Here is a 21,039-nt window from a genome sequence, read left to right as displayed (position 1 = left end):
AATGTCAAGCCTGTATTAATGACACCTCTAGCAAAAAGATATCACAGCACCTGAGCACTGTCACAAAGCAACCCACACATAAGGCTTTCACAGCCTACAATGCCATGATGAAAAGTTGTCTCTCTTAAAAGACAACTGACACCACGGGCTGACTTGGTCTGACACCTAGAACAAGAGTTTATCTTTCTTTTTTCTCTCTTTGACAGAGCAAAATAATAGTAAATAGGTTTACATGAAATACCTTAATCTAATTCAGTTTGTAGCCTTTGTTTGTTTGAATAGCTGCTCAAGGTATTTATATACACTTGTGGTAAAAAAAAAATAAAAAAAAATTAAAAGTCAGTAATCAGATTTGTATCAGATTGGGGCTGGATGAAGCCGTAAATACAAGCACTGGATGGGCAATGAGAGTGCTCTGTGTCTTACTTGTCAGCAGATTCATGCAAGTGCACTTTTCCCATCCTGCTGATAAGTAATGGAGGCCATATGAATAACTAGACAGATTTTTTAAAAACTGTGCTTTCCTTTTTGAACCCATTGCAGTCAGTTAGGTCTGACTAACTCTGGCAATAGCACCAGTGAGTGTTACTTTAAATCTAGCTTTTGCCTTTTAGCAAACTGTTGCTGAGTAGGATTGTGCTGGTTCATATAAATTCATGCAGATGCTTCTGAAAAGAAAAGGATGCTGAATAGTAAATAATTTGGTGAACTTACTGCTTCCCCAGGCTCATCATGGGAAGTGGTGATGATTTTCTCCTCAAGCTGCTTATTGCATCTTCTGACCAGAATTTTCAATCGAGTTTGGGTCCAGACGCATCTACAGAGCCTTAGAAACTAGCTGCTGTCCTCTTGTTCTTGGTTGTTTTTTTTTTTCCCTGAAATACAGAAGTAGAATTGGAAAACTGCAATCTCATTGCCTTTTTTTTTCCACAAAGAAAGTGTGGCCTGTAGTATAAGTGAAAGGCAGAATTGTAAACCATGTGGCTAGTGCAGATCATCAGAAATTCTTACAGTAATGCTGATTTACATTAGGAGAGGTAAACACTACGATGAAGATCTCCAAAAAAATAGGAGAAGAGTGATACTAAGAGCTTTTCCATGTTAAAATGTTGGGACAAACTGTAACCTGTTGTCTCCGTGTCCAGCTCATCTGTCCATATGATGTGAGGGGATGCAGATAAAACTTATAAAGTCCGTCTTTGGGCAACATGCTAGAGCAATAAAGGCATCTCAAGAACTAGCAGAAATTTCTAAGTGTAATTTCTCTTCTGGCTGTAAATGTATGTATTTTACACCCTCCTAGAGAAGTTGTTTTTGTTTTTTTTATCTACAGCCTGTCAAAACCTCTTGCATCTTCAAGAATTTTTACTCTACTATATATCAAAGGGTAAATTACAATAGTGAACACCTTCCCAGGCACAATTACTCTTAAAAAATATTTCCTCGTCAGGGATGATCATCTTCATCTAGAATATCTGTGACATATCATTCTCATTCCAATATATCAAACTGAGATTAAGCCAATTGCAGCCTCTTTTTCTCTACTTACAGAAAGCAATAAAGTCCCAAGTGAACATATTCGAAGCATCCCTGTCCCATGTACACCTGCATTGTGATGGCTTCCATCCTGCCATAGAGCACACTGATTTTTCCCAGTCTTTGGCAAAGCCAGCAGTGTAAGAAAGGTGTATATGGCACCAGCATAGAAATGCTGACTATCAGTTGAGGTTAGGCAGCCCTTTTTCAATTAATAGAAATTGATTGATTAATAGACCTGAGCAATTCTGTCTTAGAGCAATTACTGCAAGCTCTGTAGCAAGTTCTGTAAGGAAGACTTGTGTCGTAGTTTAGCTGCACTTGGGACCAAGCTATACAGTCTCTCACTCACTCCCCCACCCTCCAAGGGAATGAGGGAGAGATAATATAACAAAAAAAAGGTTCAAGGTTTGAGATAAGGACAGGAGAGATCAATCAGGTTACCATTATGGGCAAAACAGACCCAACTTGGGGAAAAATACTTCAATTTATTATTAATAAAACCAAAGCAGGATAATGAGAGAGAACAAAAACAACTTCCCCCCACCCCTCCCTCTTCCTGGGCTCAACCTTAATTTCAAATTATCTCTACCTCCTTCCCTTCTGCTGAGCAGCACAGGGGGGAATAAGGAATGGGGGTTGCAGTCAGTTCATCACGTCACTTTCTACCCCTCCTTTCTCCTCGGGGAAGAACACCTGCCTCCTTCAGGCATCCGCCTGCCCCAGCATGGGGTCCTCCATGGGCTGCAGGTGGATCTCTGCTCCTCCATGGGCCTCCATGGGCTACAGGGGGACAACCTGCTCCACCATGGTCATCACCACAGGCTGCAGGGGAATCTTGGCCAGGAGCCGCATTACTCCTCCATCCTTCTTCACTGACCTTGGCGTCTGCAGCCGTTCCTCTCACAAGAAATTCTTCACAATTGGCTCAGGCAGATGCCTCTCAGGATCTCATTCACATCTCATCTCCTCTCCACTTCTTGCAGCCAGGCCGGGCCAAGTTGGGCCCAGGCAGCCGCCCGGCAGGAGGCCAGAGGGTGAGGCCTGCAAGGCCCACAAGGCTCGCGCCTCCCCCTCTCTACTCCCGCTTCTGCTTCTTCACTCTTTTTTCTTTTTTTAAATTTTCCCCTTCCTAAATATGTTATCCCAGAGGCGTTATCACTGTCACCTCTGTGATAATGTATTTATCACCACTTGGCCCTGGTCAGCAGCAGGTCAGCCCTAGATCCAGTCGGGCCCACTGGACAAAGGGGAAACTTCTACCATCTTCTCACAGAAGTTGCCACTGTAGCCCCCACCCATGTTACACAAAACCAGCACAATAATAAACACAACATTTTTGCAGCAGCACTTAAAAACTACAATCCTAGACAAAAGCCTCAGTCTGCTGAACTCAGAATAAAATTATGATCCCAGCCTATCGGAACTGCCAAGCTAAATAATGCACACAACCCATCCCTCCTTAATCTCATCCTCTTCTGATGAGACCCCCAATATGCCAGAAAGTGTGATTTATTTACAGGTTTAATTTTAAGAGTGGATTAAACATAATAATTATCTTCTATAGAGCTGGAAGATAATTAAAACTTTCTTTTGCCATCAGCATGATCTGGATTCACAAAAGTAAAAGTACCCTACAATATTTACTTCCCTGTAGCCATGCTGGATTGGCCATCTGTTCCTTTGTCCTACAGAAATCAGCAGCAAGATGAAATACTATGCAATGCAACAAGAGCTGAGCCCTGAAGAAATTGCCCAGAAGCTGAGCATGGCTGAGGAGATGCTGAAGGAGATCAAACACCGTAAGCCTTTCACTAATCAGAAGCAACTTGCAGAGGAGGAGGAAAACGCAGCGGAGGAGCGTGAGTTTTAAATCTGTTTTCCGTTCATGCACAGGTTGATGGGCAGCTGGGATGAGTCAAACAGCTCTGGATGTACTGCTGAGCCCCTGAGGAGGACCAGCAGGCACTTGGCAAGCACCAACTGGGGTGCTGAAGATGCTGCTGCTTCCAAATGTCTGCCGCAAGTCTCTGCTGGCACTTGCTGCCCCTGTGGCAGAATGGGGAGACGAATATGTGTATGTCTGTGTGTGCTTGTGCGCTGCAGCACCTCAGTGATAGCTGTTTAGGAAGGTTCGTGCCAGGACTGGAATTGCTCTTGTGAACATCATCTTCCCCCCCTGCCAGCTCTGCCATGGGGACAATAAACTCCAGTAGAGAGAAAAACTGCTGGTATGGGAAAGAGCAGCAGCTTAGTTCTCACAGCTTGGTGAACATGAGTCAGAGCCCCAGGACAATAAGGACTTCTCCAGAGTAGCCTGGTTTTGTGACAATGAAAAAAAATAAATGAAGAGCAAGGAAAGTCAAACCTAGTGTCTTTTACGAAAAGCTACTTGAGAGGGGGAATTAATGGCGTTAAGATAAGATACTAAAACGAGAGGTATCTGTCTGTTTCAAAAGAGGACGGAAAATTAAAATGTTGGTATATGATCTCTCAAGTGAGCTTTTAACAAATGTGTCTTACTGTCCTCTGAGTAACAGCAATAGAAATTGTTGCATAGGAAAGTCATAAACTCAAGCTTTGGATTAATCAGTGGCCTCTGATTTTTCTCCTAGTGTTACAGGAAGTTGAAGAGTTTCATGAGAGGTACAATGACACCAGATCTCTAGTATCTGATGTGCTGGAGCAGCTCAGCGAACAGGATGTGAAGCTTTCAGACCTGAAGGAGGCCTTAGACCAGGCGCTTGACTATGTTATACAAACAGAGGATATAAATAAGGAAAACACAGCCAGTCTTCAAAAACGTGAGGTATTATGCACTGCATTTATCATAACTGTTGTCTGTGAACACTCAATCTCTGACAGTGCTTAAAACAATAGATTGCAAATAGTTTAGATTCAGGAATCACCACAGCAAAAAGGAATTTTTTGGACCACTCAGCAGGACAAGTTTGACTCTCCAGTTCTAAGAAACAAGCTATGGAAGTGCAAGGTACTATTATTTATTCATGGAGTGACAATAAATGCCAAGTCTCAGCAGGCCAGGGAAGAGACAGGTATTAATGCCTAAACTAGGAAGATTTATTACAACAAAACCCAAGAAGCTTAAAATTCCATGTAGCATAGCTGCTATAAATACTGTGGTGAGATTTTTTCACCTATTATGTACTGATTTATAATGTGGAAGGACTTAGTGCTCACAAAAGTAACTATACTATATTAAAACAATTATTTATCAAGACTCTGCACTGCATTCATGCCCTGGGCTGAGTGCATTCATACTGTCTCATCCAAACTTTGTCTCTGGCCGTCTTTAAACAAAATGCATCTCCATTTTTTCAGGAAGAGCAGATTATTGTCCTTGCATCATCCAGTACAAATCCATTCTATAACTGTTCCACAACACATATCTTGATAGTTGCTGTGTGAATAGCTTAGCTATAAGGCTACAGCAGTTTTCCCTTATGTTCCATTCAAATGAATAGTTTCAGTATTTTGAACAAAGTAATCACTCCAGAGGAGAGCTCAGAGGAGACCCATCCCCAACAACACAGAATGGGGGCATGTTTCCCTGTAAGTGATGGTATTAGGTTCAAATCCCATCTGACTGATGAGGAAATTGAATTCTCAGGTTTCTTATCCCAGAAAAGTACCTAATCTATCATCCATACAAAAAGACTATTTTTTCTCCTCCCAGCAGTTTTGTGACTCTTTTTCTGTTTTCTTTAGTTTCCTTTAAGGGATGCAAAACCAGAATGACCCCCTTAAAATTCTTCTCTTCATGTATTTTTTCAGCAGGGAAGAAAATGAGAAAGAGAACAATTTAGGACCATTTGAAGTAAATTGTTTTCATTTCAATGGCTGCAATTTTTTTTTATTCTGGACATGAGGGGTTTAGGGAGCAATCTTGTGATCTGAAGAACAATCTTGCAAATTCAGGCTAACCTTTGGGTTTCATAGTATCAGTGGCTGAGTTTTGAGCTCTTGAAATTTGCAGCACTAGAAGTTCACGCTGATGTGGAAGGTCTAATAATTCAATAGAGAAATCAGGCATGCTGTTCTCATGAATTCTTCTACAAGCAGGTTGGGGTCCTTATGTACAAAACCTCTTCTGTTGTTCCATTGTTTCATAATTACAGTCCCGAGCTGCAGCTCATCTCACATTTATGAAGCAAAGCCTGAAGTGTGCAGTTGTAATTGTTCACTGTTTTTAACCAGTTGGATCTTCATTATTCCTCACAATGAAGGCAGATGCTGTACAAAAGAGATTGTTCACATTAGCTTTACTATTGACAAGGAAAAGAGATCTCTGTATGGTAGGTTTTAAAAACCTTCAGAAAAAATCTAGTCTCCAGACCACTATGAAAAATCCACGTTTAAATTGTCTCTGCTGGCAGTGCACTGAATAATGCTTCATTCCAATAATTGCTCATGCTGTAATATAAAATGAAATTCATTCATATAAATAAAAAATCACATTTCTTTCACAAAGACAAGAAAATGCAAAGAGTCATATTACAAAATGCAGCTATTAGAGATGTCTGGGAAAAATTTAGACTTCAAATTTGTCTAAAATTTATTTAGCTTATCACTTAATCTTTTGAATTAACTTTAATAACACAACAAAATGGTAACATTGTATTGTAGCAATTCACTAAGAAATTTAAGGTTTGAATGTGATTTAATTTAATTTTTTTTTTTAGGAACAACATGAGAAAATAAAAGACCAAATAGATGAAGTGGATGGCGTTCTACTAAGTGCCACAACTATTTTGGCAGGACCACAAAAGGTCAGCTCTGAATTAAGTGAAGTAATAAAGGTAGGTGCCTCAACGACTTGTTTAAATGACATGTCCTGATTTTTTTAACTTATAAAAAGTCATATCTTTAGACACATAAATAAAACCCCCTCTTTTTTATACTGCTTCAGTGAGATAACTAGTGAATATTTCCCCCAAAATGTACAAATTTTCCTGGATGAAAAGCCCTATCATTACATTTTACTGCCTCAGAAAAATAAGGACATATAATATTATAAGGACACATTACTGTAGGCACAGCTGAATGAAGGATTTTGCTATAGAGTTCTCAATCATTTCATTACAAGCAGCTGCCAAAAAATGCTCTGGTAACAGACTGTACTATATGCTGAATTGCTTTTCTTGTACCTGCAAGTGAGCACAGGAGAAGGGTAAGGATTCTACATATCTGTGTTAAAACAAGCTGTTGTCAGAGTGTAAAATATGTACAAACACATTGTCTTATAGAAATCCTCTTCTGGAACTGTAGACTAGTATCCAGTGTTTTGAATGAAACAATGTGTTGTAGAAATTTTTTAGAAATTTTAGGGGTTTGGACTTTCTATAAGAAAATAAAATAAAACTGGGGTTCTGCTAACTAAAATAGTTGCCATTTTACCAAAGCTGCTTTCTTTTTAATCTTTTACTTTAAAATTTTGGTATAATTTAATACAAATGAGCAAATATAAAGGACAGTAAGCCAGTTCTCAACTCTCTTTCCTTTGTGTTTCAGATATATATCTCTAGTATCTTTTTAAGGGATTCCTGTAATTTTGCTTGATTTTTATCTTCCTGCATTTTTTCTTGCAATACTGACATTCATGAGACAGACTCTTTTTGATCTTTCAACTTTTTTATCTGCTAAAAAACAACACAAAACAAATATAATTTAAAACAACAACTTTATAATAATATAAAGGTAAAATAAAAGATAATAATCAAAACATAGACTTCATTTTTTACAATTTTAATCTTCCTTTCTTCCTTCCATATTTTGTCCAGAATGTGTCAGGGTTCTACGCAGAAATAGACGGAGCGAAAAAGGAATTGCAAGAAAAACTAGCCAATCTGTCTCTGTTTGATGATGATTTGATAGAAAAGGCTATGCATCATGCACACAACTTAAGAAGACTTGCTGATGAGCTGGACCGGTAAAATTTACTTCAGCAGACTCTGTTCATACAAGTGCTTCTGATTGACCAGCTGAATGAACTAAAAGACAAGCAAAAACATAGTGACATTAGATATGCTGTCTGTGAATACGCACTAAACAAATCACTGTTAAGACATTTATGGAAGGACTTGTCATGGTCCGCAGGGAACAGCTGAAGTTGAACTAAGCAAAATCAGTTAATCTTTTCAAAGAACAAACAAACAAATATCTTGCATGACTTTCTCCCCTTTCAATTTGGCATGTTCTTCTCTTCTCATAGCAAGAGAATAGGAAAGGTAGATTACTGAAAAGTAAAATAATACAGGCAGATTAAAGGGGTTTGCAGAAACAGCTCATGTCACTAAATTCATTCACATTTTAAAATGTTTTGCATTATGGGCCAAAAAAAAATTACCTTTGGCGATAATTTTTGTTCAAGAACTGGCTTACAGATGGAGTAATTATGATACTCAATAGGTTGTGTCCGAGTGAAACTGGCCCACTGTAACATCAAAAACTTACTGTAAGTCTCCCTGTTTTCCTGGAAGATACTAAATGCATCAACTTTCCCCCAACTTACTAAAAAGTCACTTTTAGACAGATTTGAAATATGACTTTATTTGCAATTGGGACTACTATGGAAAAAAATCACTGCTGCAAGTTAATTCTTAAATAAAATATTTCACCAAATTCTAACTTAAGTAACATAATGGACATATGTTTTTGGAAGATAAACTTAAAACTACCCTTTAAGTATATTATTGAAACACCAGTTGTTTCTTAATATTAGTATGTCCTAGATAAGTGATTAAAACAGAGAAAAAAATAACAGATGGTTTTCTTTTATACAATTGTACAAAGCTGATGTCTGAAACTCTGTTCTATAATGCCACACAAACTACAGACAGCCTAAAAAACAAACAATATGTTCAGTCTGAGATCAGCTAACTGGGGGCAGCAGAATCACTTGAAAGAAAATATCCCATATGGCTAGCCTTCATCCCTTACCAAAATAACTTTAAAATTACTACCAAGTCTAACACATTAAGAATTTAATAGAAAGCAAACAGAAGTAATTACAAAATATCCAGACGGAAAGATTGTCCTGCAGTGAAACTTTAATCCTTTAAAACATTTAGCCAGTCTTCAAATCATTTTGGTTTTATGGGTTTGCTTTATAAGCCTGTTAGGCTTTTATTTGGTAGAATTTCTTCTTTTGTTTTAGGGGAATATATCAGGAAATTCCTGCAACAGCACTGAATCTGGAAACTTAATAATCCCTCGGTGTGCAAACACTTTGAAGTGAATACAGACAAGTTTATATATATATTTAGAGTCTATATCTAACATATACTTTAATATCTGTTTATCACAAAAATACTAAAAACTAATATTTATTCAAAGTTGCTAACAGCTGAATGTTGAGCCCTAAACCAACTGCTGTTTTGAATCTCTCCTGAAGATAAGTTATTGTCTAATATGTAAATCAAGCTCTATGATGCCAGTAAAGCTATCTTGTACTTTTTAAATCAAATTTTTTTGCAAAGTTTCATGACCTTAGGCAGTTTTTCATCCGATCCTCCCCATTTTCCCACCTCCTTTGGGAAAATATAAACAGCCCAGTGACTTAGAAACAGCTATCCTGATCACTGGCGCACACAGATCTTTCCATTCACAGCCAGGAGTTTTCCCTAAAGAAGGATAACTGATAGCTCTGTTATTCTGTGATATTCTGTGGAATATCTAATGTAGATTAAAAATACATAAAAGCTGGTAGTCACTTCTTGTTGCACACATAGATGTTAACAGTAGAATTCCCAGAGTTAAACTCCTTTACATAAAAGTTCATACACAATAAAGAGAATACTACTTAGGCCAAGTATATTTACATGCATGATTTTGTAGTCAGAATTCAAAGAATATTAAGAAAACTGATCAATTTGAAACAACTTTCATTTGGTTTCATTTCTTCCTTCTTTTACTCTCTTTTTAACAGGAATTTGTATGGTGTTGATACAAATGGATTGGTACAAAGGGCAATAAATGCTTCAAATGTGTATGAAAACATTGCCGGTTATATTGAAGAAGCTAATAAAGCTGCATTGGTGGCACTGAACACAACAAACCGGGTCAATGATGTAAGTAATTTTCATAGTATCAACTTTTACTTTGCAATTCTTCAGGGACTTTCGATACCTAAGCATTAAGAAGAAACAAGATAGAGCTTAACTGTCAGCACTGAACGTCTCACTGGACATTTTGCTTCATCTACTATTTCCTAAATTAAATCCTAGCTGGCTAATTATTCTGTCAGCCTAAAGTTCCCAGGTATTTGAAAAGACACAACAGATTCTTCTGTCCCAAAGTACAGGGTGACGGTGCTCTGTGTTGTCACTCAAATTGAGGCATTCCTGTGAAAGTCCAGACAAGTCCCTGGCCCTGTAGGAATCTGAGCTGACATTTTGACCTGGCATATGTCTTGAGATAACAAAAAATGTTTTTACAAATACATTAACAACAAAAAGAGAGCCAAGGAGAATCTCCATCCTTTATCGGATGCAAGGGGGAACACTGCCACCAGGGATGAGAAAAAGGCTGAGGTACTTAATGCCTTCTTTGCCTCAGTCTTTAATAGCCAGACCAGCTATCCCCAGGATATTCAGCCCCCTGTGCTGGAAGACAGGGATGAAGAGCAGAATAAACTCCCATAATATGGGAGGAAGCAGTTAACAACCTGCTATATCATCTGCACACTCACAAGTCTACGGTACTAGATGGGATCCACCCAAGAGTACTGAGGGAGCAGGTGGAGAAGCTTGCCAAGCCACTCTCCATCATCTGTCAGCAGTCTGGTGAACAGGGTAGGTCCCAGATGACTGGAGGCTTGCCAATGTGATGCCCATCTACAAGAAGGGCTGGAAGGAGGACCTGGGAAACTACAGGCCTGTCAGCCTGACCTCTGTACCAGGGACCTGGGGGTGATGGCTGACAGCTGGCTGAATATGAGCCAGCAGTGTGCCCAGGTGACCAAGAAGACCAACAGCATCCTGGCTTGTATCAGGAATAGTATGGCTAGCAGGAGTAGGGAAGTGATTGTGGCCCTGTACTCAGCACTGGTGAGGCCACACCTCAAATACTGTGTGCAGTTTTGGGCCCCTCAATACAAGAAAGACATTGAGTTGCTGGAGCATGTCCAGAGAAGGGCAACGAAGCTGGTGAAGGGTATGGAGAACAAGTCTTATGAGGAGCGGCTGAGGGAACTGAGATTGTTTAATCTGGAGATGAGGAGGCTGAGGGGAGACCTCATTGCTCTCTACAACTACCTAAAAAGAGGTTGTAGTGAGGTGGGTGTTGGTCTCTTCTCCCAAGTAACTAGTGAAAGGATGAGAGGAAATGGCCTCAAGTTGCATCAGGGGAGGTTTAGATTGGATTTTAGGAAAACTTTCTTTACCAGAAGAGTGGTCAAGCATTGTAACAGGCTGTCCAGGGAACTGGTGGAGTCACCATCCCTGGAGGTGTTCCAAAAACATGTAGAGGTGGCACTTCGGGACGTGGTTCAGTAGGCATGGTGGTGTTGGGTTGACAGTTGGACTTGATGATCTTAAAGGTCTTTTCCAACCATAATGATTCTATGATTTAGCACTTGAGTCCTCCCACTCCACACAGCACTATGTGGCAGGAAAGGTGGTCAAGACATCTAACAGAAAAAATCACTGTTTCTCACAGAAAGTCAAGTTGAAATGGGGCAAATAGCCCACTGACACACTCAGTGCAGGGATGATGATGCTAATTTTGTCTCTGGCCTTCCTGTTCTAAAACATTTTTTATATATTTTTGTATGTATATAGTTTTTAACCTATATACATGCTACTTAAGAGCAATTTATTAATGGGTTAGCAAGAGGATTTGCTTAGATTAAAGGGGCCTGAACCCCAGGGAGCTATGGGATTTTAAGCCCAGCTCTCTGCCTCCAGCATGTTACTGAGGATTGCAAGGCAGCTCCCCCACGCAGTGCAAGTGTTCATCACCCATCTGAGATGACAGTAGAAATGAACTGTCACAGTGCCTAACTAACATGTAGCATGAGCATTGACCATACTGGAGGACTTCTGTCCTTTCTACACCTGGAAAAGCAGTGTTGTCAGGAAAAGCATACATTTCTCTAAACTTTAATTGCAATCTACAGAAAATTTTACTTTTCAGACTTTTTTTCCTAATCCAGCTGCCAATCTTAAATGTTAGGAAAGCAAACTGCAGCAACTTTGTGGTTACATTTATATGAAATAATATGTGGCCCACAACTAAACACAATGAAGAGGAATATTTGGTAAGCATTATTCTGACTTTCTTTTTTGGAACATACCTGTAGGCTGCAGTTGGAATTGATACTCAGATCATTTACCATAAAGGTAAAAGCGAAGAACTTCTCAACCGAGCCATGGAGCTACAACGGACAGCAGATGACAGTAAATATACATCCTTTCTACTTTCCCAGTCAGTTTATAAGCATGCACGTTAAAATAAATTTCAAAAGCACATCACTAAGCAGAACTACTGCTGTAACAGAACAGTGTATTGATCTAAGTTACCATACAAAGTACTTGAAATGGCCACAGGCACAATTTGAATTGTTCATGTGTTGTCATCTTGCCAGATGCTGAAAGTCTATTTCATTTACAAAAGGAACATTTCAGATACAACCAGTGTTTACATATGTAAATATACTCAATCTAGTAGTCCAACTGAAATCAATTCACAACAGCTTAAGTATTCGGAAAGCTGGATTTCACCAGTGAAGGATGATAATGTTAAAGGATTTTGGCCTTTTTTCACTGAAAATGAAAGCAAGCTCTAAAATTACAGAAATGACCTCTTCAGTTTTTCAGGACACTTTGAGTTCTTTGAAACTTCTCCTATATACTTGTTGCAGCTGTTCTCAGCAGTTCTGGTAAAGCAAAGATAGTACTGACTGAGACATAGGTCTGCATGGGAGCTGTAAGGTTGCTTTTTTCCTTTAGATTACATGAAGTCAAGAGTGCTTGTATGCCCTGTACTAAAAGAGGTTATAGTATACTGTGTATGGTGTATTAAATGCTTACTAACATACCTCCAAGGGATAAAATTTACCTTTTTAAATGCCACTGCAATGCCATTCAACTATACCTCCTATTTTCTCCCCACAGGTTACGATTTAACCATTGCAGACAATAGCCAGCATGTTAATGGCACTTTTGGCAGAATGAAGGCTCTGCGAACCCAGCTGATGAGAGCCATCACAAAAATGCAAGCAGCAGAGCCAGGTTGTAAGAGGAATTTCATCTTTGTGATGCTTTATCTTCATACATTTAAGAGCATATTTTATCTTTGCATATGGCCTGTGAAGTTGGTATTAAGATTTCAGTCCCAGGGAGGCCTAAAGGAATTTGACTGAAACTACAAGACCTAGACAGCAAACATCCAGCTCTAACACATTCATAATGAACTTATGTTTTGCTATCTGAAATTATCAACATTCTTCTTGATCCTCCTTATTACAATTGTCCTCTCCCATGTTACTCTTGATCTTTTCAGGGCTTGGAGAATCTCTGTGCGTTTATTGTATTGATAGTCAAAATCTAATTCACATATACATCACACCTGGCAAGTAGGGTATTTGGGAGGTAATTACTGGTAGTCTTGATTGACAAAACTTCACCTCAGTTTTTCAGAAAAAAAAGACATCATAGAGCATCCAGTAAGTCTACCTGGAGGTGTTCAAAGTTGACATGATCACAATTTCTTCATTAAATTTAACAAAAAGTGCCTGGGGTTTACTCCTAAGACATACACAAAATGCCACAGGTTTTACAAATAGAGTAGTTGGTAACTCAAAAAAAAATTAAAATCCCAAAATGGGAGGTATGAAAAAACAAAACCACTTCAATGTCTTGGGTTTGTCTCTCCTTCCAAAATAACTTTCATGAAAAATATTCAACAAATATGTGCCTTTTCTTTTAAAAACTTTATTAAAAACAATGCATTTTTTCATCTCTGTTCCAACTTCCTCTGCTATATAACACCCACCAAAACCCAAGGACATCATTGAAAATTTCTAACAATCTGGAATGGAAAGGAGAATTTGTTAAATTTTAAGAATTAATATAACTGTAGACCAACCACAGGGTTTTTTTAATATTCCCTGTGGAAATAAAGAGAAAACCAACCAAGCAAGGTCTACTGTTCTGCAGAAGGTAAAATCCCCTTAGCCTCACCACTTTCTAAGTACTGGCTATAGCTTGCTTGAATCTTTGAAAGAGTTCACTTCTTCTCATCCTCTATTTATTTTGTAGTAGAGGCCAGAGAGCGTTTGGAGCAAGCTAAACTGAAGACTGAAGAGGCTGTAAGTGCTACCATGACAGTAACACAAGCTACAACCCCCATGGATGAGAATGTGAGGTTGTGGTCCCAAAACCTGCAAGACTTCCAGCACAATTCAGCGGCATATGACAGTGCTGTGCATTCAGCTGGTGATGCAGGTATGGTGACCTGAATTTTGCCATTCCTCAGCATTAAAAAGTCAGGGAATCATTGCAACGTCATGTTGTATGAATTGTTTACACTGCATATAATGTCCTAGCATTTTATCTCCATGAAAACCTTTCAGAAACTAGCAGTTGTCTAGAGATTTGACTGTACTTTATAAACTTTTGGATACTTGGGCTTTTCCAAAAATTACTTTAAACACTTAAGGGCTGAAGTCTTCTTGGTTTCTAAGACATTTTTATCAGGGTACCAAGGTCACAATGAACAGCAGACAGCTTGTTTAAATACTTCTTGCTATTATGATTGGCAATTTAGTTATTTTTTTTAACATTGGGAGGCATTTGAAAACAGAGATCTTTTGTCCTCAGTAGTACAAACATGAAGGAGAAATGGTCCTGACTTGATGAGCTTGTAGTCTAAACAAAGGAGGCAAAGAAGATTAGGGAGGAAATATAATATTTAAGCGGGGTGATCCCTGGAAAAGCCTGTAAACATTGCATTAATCCCACTTTTATTATTAAGGGAAGGAGGAAGAGTAGAGTAAAAATCGGAAGATTTGTTATGAAAAATTTAAGGTAAATAAAAAGACAAAAGAAAAACTGAGGCATGCTACAAAATCTAAATGAAGATGATAGAAAAGAGTGGAGAAAGAGGTAGGAAGAGTGAGGCTGAAATGAAGGTCTCTCTGCCTCAAGGAGCAAACTTAAGAGGTATACCAGCTCAAGAGGAGATCACCACCATGCAGCCAGGCTACTTAGCCAGGAGAGCTCAAAGAAGGCTCACTTAGGCTCACTTATTTAGGGAATAAAATGGTTGACTTATAGTCAAATTACATGTGATAGAAAAGGTATGCAAGAGACTCCTTGTACCCACAACTTTCTTTGTTCCTTGACAAATGAGTCTTGGAAAAGCCACCTGCTATTCATATGTTAATCATGTGATTGGTGTTCCAAGCTCATATGCATCAATGCTCACTGCATCACTCTGCTCCTTTGTGGGTTTTCAGAGAACAGATTGGAACTAGAGGAGTTCTTGGCCCAGCTACAGCTCAGGTCTTTACCTCCTTTAGACCCTGTTCCAAACTACTGCTGGTTTGGTTAAGGAGTCAAGTGCATCCATCACACAAACTCAACATTGTTTCTAGTGCCCCAAAGTCACACTCTTCCCTCTAGACTGGGAAAACCCAAGGGTCATGTTATTTCCATAATTCAGCAATGAATAAGACTAATATTTTTGGTTACGTGAGGATCTTGGATCTCAAGATCTCAAGAACTGATAAAAACCATGAGTTGTAAAGAACAGCTCAGCTCCTATGTGATCGATCTGGCAAAAAATGTCTTATCTGTGACAGTGGGTTTGCAGGTAGAGTCACCTTGAAAGTACTGTGATCATATCAGAGTGCCTGGAGGGTCTGTTCACCACAAACTAACTGTTTGAGACATGCTAATATGCCAACTACAACAATGTGTACCCTACCACATTTCTGGAGGCAGCTTTTCCATGGCATTTTTGGTCTGAAGGTATTTATTTTTTTGTTTAAAGGCATGATGATTTTTTTGCCAGAAAGATCAGGTGGAAATAGCAGAGAAGACAGATCAGTACTACAAAGGAGGCTAACATGGGCAGTGCTCCAGTCAGATGTGACTGTGATTCACAGCCTGGGAAGACAGATGTAGACATGCCAGGGCATGGTGGAGTGCTCTCAGATCAGCTGTATATGTTGCCAGGAGAGGTAGGAGGAATGTCCATCAAAGTTCAAAAGAAAGTCCCAAAAAATGTTCAGACAGGTGCCTGAAACACCAAAACACGTGATCATCATGCCAGTAACACTACCATGGCAGCTAAAGCCTGTAAGCTGGCATGTCTGGATTACCTTTGAATAAAGCTTGTACTTGATTTTTGGAAGGGCAAGAGCATGTCTTTGCTATGCAGTTTGTCTGAGAATACTCCCTGTGTTGCCATTGTGCAGGGGACTGGTGGGCTTCAGCAGGGAGGATGAAGGACAGTTTGAGAAGGAAAACACAAAAGGAGAAAGTTTCTGGAAGTTTATAGTAAAAGTATTTCCTCCTTGGCAGTTTCCTTTGTATTTTTGTTTGTATTTTCACTGGGTATGACTAGTTTTCCATTTTCAACCCTAACCTCAAAGACTAAAATAAAAAAAAAATCAATATTTTTCTGTGTTGAAGAATGCCATTTTAAAGGACAAGAGGAAGAGATTTATGGTGAGATTTTATAGTAGTACTAGTAGTAATAGATGTTAGTTTCATGGTTTCATGTTACAGTTGTGTTTCAAGTTTAATACCTCAAATTTCAAATGGATGAAAAGCCAATTTTTCAAGATATCAGATCAGACACAATTCCAATTCAATTCCTGATTAGTAAAAAAAAAAAAGGTTGTTAAAATTCGCTAAATCACCTTCTGAGCTTGCATCTTTTTTTTTACCTTAAGAATAATGTGGGCTTTCTTCCAATGGCATAGAATATTCATTTTAAAAGTCTAAGTTGATTATTATACTAGTTATTTTTTTAAGTAGAAATTTTAATGCATTTTGGAATTAATGTTTTAGCCAGAATTCATTGTAGTTCTTTGAAGATTTGCTAAAATAATGGCATTTTAATGTACAGTAAGCTTTATATAGAATATCTGATTACTGAACCCCAGCACATAAGGTCTTTCAGGACTTAATGGGAATGACTGGAGAGTCTAAAGGTCTCTGTGACCCACTCCTACACTGGACTTGGAAAGTAAACCACAAATTAAAAAAGCCAAGCAGACAGAAGCAGGACTATGGCAAATATAGCTTTTCACTCTATCTACAGAGAAGCAGGACTTGTAGGACTCCATGGGATCTTCTCATGCTCTGGGTTGCTCTAAGTGAGACTGAGAGCTGCTTCAGCCTTTAGTCAACACAGAACTGGAAGCACAGAAAGGTGACTGGAGGCTACTCTTTCTTCCTTCTTTCCCTTCTATGCAGTCTCAGTACACTTCAGGATTAGCTCCTGTACCTGTCCACCTGCTATCTTCTCAGATAAGAGTAAAAATATATGGGGAAGAACACAAGAACAGGTGGATGCAAGTTGACAACACCTAAAATATAACTTCTAACCCCACAAATCTGGTCTTAACCTTTATAGTGAATCCATGTCATTAAAAATTAACTGTGAATACTGGATCTTTCTTATATGCATGTAGCTTGTGGCTAAAATCGTATTCCATTATACTCAACTAGTTCTACCTACATCTAATTAAAGACGAAAAATGATGTGATGTGTAAATATCCTTCAAAGGGCAGCATGTCATTGGAATCTGATGTGATGAAGCTGGATTATAATTAGAGGGTAGTTATTTTTCTTTCTTGGTAACTTTTCTGTCTGCTTATCTTTCTGAGAAAGGACTTCTCTCCCTTTGAACACAACAAAGCACTTGCATTTCCCTTTGATAACAATCCTACTTGCACATGTACCAGAAGACACAGCAGTGAAAGACTGCAGGTCCAGAACCCTGATTCATGACCCCTGGCAGATGTAGGCAGGAAAGCTGAAGAGGTTACCACTCACAAGGCCTGGGGCAGTTCGTAAGCACGGTTTAGGTGCACATGCATCATCAGCTAAGGCTTTCTACCATTGTATAGTACAGGCCTGTCACCACAGTCTGAAAGCAGTGACGTTTCAGTTCGCAGAGTGGGCTGTGAACCACACGCATACACATCACCTGTGCAGTCTGGGTGGTAACCTTTGGGAGAGATACAGAGCTGAGAGCTGAAGGGAACATCCTACTCGTCTCCCCTAAAGTGAATTTGAAGAGCTCATGAACCGTAGCTCCTAGATGCAGTTCGCAGGCCAGCCACAGATATGCAGTGAGATGCTGAACAAATAATCCTTCTGCTCCAGTTGCCATGTCTGTAAAATTAGGTTTAACATTTGCCTGCCTTGAAGGAAGATTAAAAGGTTAAAATTATTAACATTTGCAAAGCTCCTTGCAGAAAGTATTAGATGTACAACACGACAGTAGTACCTAGGACTCCCATGAAAAAGTAGTCTCCTTTGTGAATACTTCTTTCCAAAAACTTTCGCAATACTAGATTCTGATAAATCACTACCCTTTCTGAAATCACTGCCTCTCACACACCACAGTTACAACTTGTTCTTAAAGCAGAAGGAGGTAGATGAATTAAGCTAAGCGGGTAAGGAGGAACTTTCCTGGTGCAAAACCAGTGTTACAAAGAGGAAGAAAAAAAAAGAAAAAAAAAAAAAAAGCTGTCATTTCTTTTCTAACTGCAGTGAAGAAACTTACAGAAGTCTTCCCTCAACTCCTGGACAAACTGCGCAGAGTAGAACAGAAGGCACCAGCAAACAATATTTCTTCTAGCATTCAGCGGATCAGAGAGTTAATTGCTCAAACCAGGAGTGTAGCAAGCAAGGTAAAACTTTTGGATGGGACTTTTGGTTACTAGTGCTAATAAACAAATGCATCTTACTAGGAGTTCCATTTTCTTGGGCCCAAACCTTGGTTAGAAGCCCAAACTTTGACATTATCTCTTTCCAACAACTGGATAAACAAAGTAGCATGGAAGTCATTAAAATCTTTATAGTTGCTATTTGCAAGCAATTAACATTACTACGGTATTCGTGGTAGACTACTGCTACTGCAGTAGCAACTTTAATTAAGTAATTGGCACACTGTTAAAGACAACCACAATAACAAAACCATTTAAAGCTAAAACTAGTAAGTCATTACTCAGCTTGCAACATTAGTTACAAGTAGTAGTAATCATGGCAATTTGATGCAAACTTTTCTGAGATTTCAGTATATCTTTTTTTTCCTTTTGAATTAGTTTTCCGCAGGGTAAAAGAATCTTTGGCTCATACATATTTAATAGAGAAAAACACCTTCATTATCATACATAAATTATGAGGGATTTTTCTGTAACAAGAACACTGAGGTCAAAAATTAAAACAGTATATTTGAATTCATTCAGAGAAATAAAAAATTCAGTGCATTATTGTATGTTCACAGTGCTGGAATATGCTATCCACATATATTACTTCAAAAAAGAAAACCAAAATTCAGTTACTATGTGTGCAGTGCTTGACTGTTCTTTAAATGTATTTTGTCATTCAGGCATATTGTGCTTAAACTTGAACACATTATTTCAGTTATGTTGAAGGCATTTTGAACTGAAATGAACATGTTTTAAAATTTTATTAGCATCTCATATATATCACTGTAACTTCAGTAACCTAACAGGATTACTCATGAACAGAAAAGTGGTCATACTACTCCCAAAACAAAGAAATAAATTATGGGTAGAATTTTTACAGCTATGTAAGAATTTCATTATGTGCCATACATAATGATGTACACTGATTCAACTAAGCACACATCTATGTAATTTACTTTATGAATATGCTTAAGCACAGTTAATTAGGAGCTTTAATTAATTTTAAAATTAATTCCCTTAATCTTCTTTACAATGTCTTCCAGAAGTGATTGTTATAAACATACAATTTTGCACGGCCAATATGTAGGTGCTAACTCTGCTCTTGCAGTAAGCAAGGCTGCTGGCTAAGTATTCTTGCGCATTTACCTTAAGTAATGTCCCCAGGCAGCAATAATGTGTCTCACTTAGCACACTTACAACTGCAGGTCCAAGTTTCTATGATGTTTGGAGGCCAATCAGCTGTTGAAGTCAATCCAAAGATCAACGTGGAGGAACTGAAATCTTTCACTTCCATGAGCTTGTACATAAAGCTTCAGAAAGACAACCCACAACTGGCAGCATCTCCAGACAGATTTATTTTGTACCTCGGAAACAAAAATGTAAGAGAATAACCCAATTAATTTTTATTTCTTAAAAAGAAAATTTAAATAGGTTTGAAGTTTATTTGCCTTTGTTTCTTCCTCTCATTATTTCTCCATGTTTCAAAATAAGATGTGTCTACTATATGACTGTCATTGATTCTGTGACAAGCAAAGAGCAAGGGTTCCTAAAACCTGTCTTTGAAACTCCTCATCCCAAACAATGAAGGATTCTCTCTAAAAAGCAAATTAGACTGCCTATGCAGCATGCTGATGTGACTACCACTGCTGCAAGCCACACTTGCTATCTCCACTGCTGGTACTGAGGTGTTCTGAAGCAGCTCATGTTACCTGCTGGCTTTTTTGGGCCATATTTCAATCAGGTTTATGTTGCTGACAGTGTCAGTTCCAAATCTCTGAGGTCACAGGCCCATAAGATAAGCATGTTTCTTTGCCTGTGGCTTGTGCTGGTGTTGTACACTCTGTACATCACTACTTTGAAACACCTAGAAAGGACATAAACTCTCACCACCTGTAAGAGCTGTGAAACAATTGTTCTTTAAATTGTGGTTCCTAAAAAAAGAAAAAAATCACACCGCACAAGCCAAGTATAATCCTGCAAGCTGTTACTTGGAAAGGGTAAAGAGGCAGGCTTTTCTTTTTAAGCTTTTCTAAAAAAGAATGTCTACTGAGTATAAATTAAGTGAAATCTCTCTTGGCAGAATATTTAATTGTAGCATAATACCTAGGCTTTAGACAAATGTTTTTTCCTATTTCCTGCATATGACACTGCACACTAAATAAAGATGATGAACCTTGTATCTACCTCAGTCAAAATGGATATGAAGTAAAATATCAGAGACTTTTTCTATACAGATCTATCTGGTGAAAGAAAGTAATTCGAGAATGAAGTTTTTGTTTATTAGTTATATTTTAAGGTGTCATTTACTCCATCAAATCCCATCCTTTGTAATGTTCTGCATTAAATCTCTCTCAGTGTGACATACTCTGACATCCTTCTCCATTGGTGTTTTAGGCAAAAAATTACATCGGTCTTGCAATTAAAAATGACAACCTTGTGTACATCTATAATCTGGGGGGTCAAGACGTGGAGATACCTCTGGATGCAAAACCAGTCAGTACCTGGCCTTCTTACTTCAGCATCATCAAAATTGAGAGGTAAAGTGATAATGTACATTTCCCCAAAATCAAACAGTTAACAGAAAAAA

The 21,039-nt window shown here is 38.5% G+C and overlaps 1 protein-coding gene across 1 annotated transcript in view; it reads left to right on the top strand.

Annotated features, from left to right (window-relative positions):
* The window catches only part of LAMA4 (laminin subunit alpha 4), a 104,603-nt gene that overhangs the window by 51,843 nt on the left and 31,721 nt on the right, over positions 1-21,039 (top strand). The window contains exons 10-20 of the mRNA XM_086744055.1: positions 3,231-3,398; positions 4,152-4,345; positions 6,240-6,356; positions 7,338-7,486; positions 9,485-9,626; positions 11,858-11,954; positions 12,672-12,788; positions 13,818-14,003; positions 18,292-18,431; positions 19,658-19,831; positions 20,847-20,989. Coding sequence (XP_086600181.1) covers positions 3,231-3,398; positions 4,152-4,345; positions 6,240-6,356; positions 7,338-7,486; positions 9,485-9,626; positions 11,858-11,954; positions 12,672-12,788; positions 13,818-14,003; positions 18,292-18,431; positions 19,658-19,831; positions 20,847-20,989 — 1,627 coding nt within the window. The remainder of the gene's footprint in view (positions 1-3,230; positions 3,399-4,151; positions 4,346-6,239; positions 6,357-7,337; positions 7,487-9,484; positions 9,627-11,857; positions 11,955-12,671; positions 12,789-13,817; positions 14,004-18,291; positions 18,432-19,657; positions 19,832-20,846; positions 20,990-21,039) is intronic.

Source organism: Chlamydotis macqueenii, chromosome 3 (genome assembly GCF_036417535.1).
Source record: "Chlamydotis macqueenii isolate bChlMac1 chromosome 3, bChlMac1.mat, whole genome shotgun sequence".
Taxonomy (NCBI): domain Eukaryota; kingdom Metazoa; phylum Chordata; class Aves; order Otidiformes; family Otididae; genus Chlamydotis; species Chlamydotis macqueenii.
The sequence above is the reverse complement of the archived record's forward strand: the minus strand, read 5'-3'. Positions and strand labels throughout refer to the sequence as shown.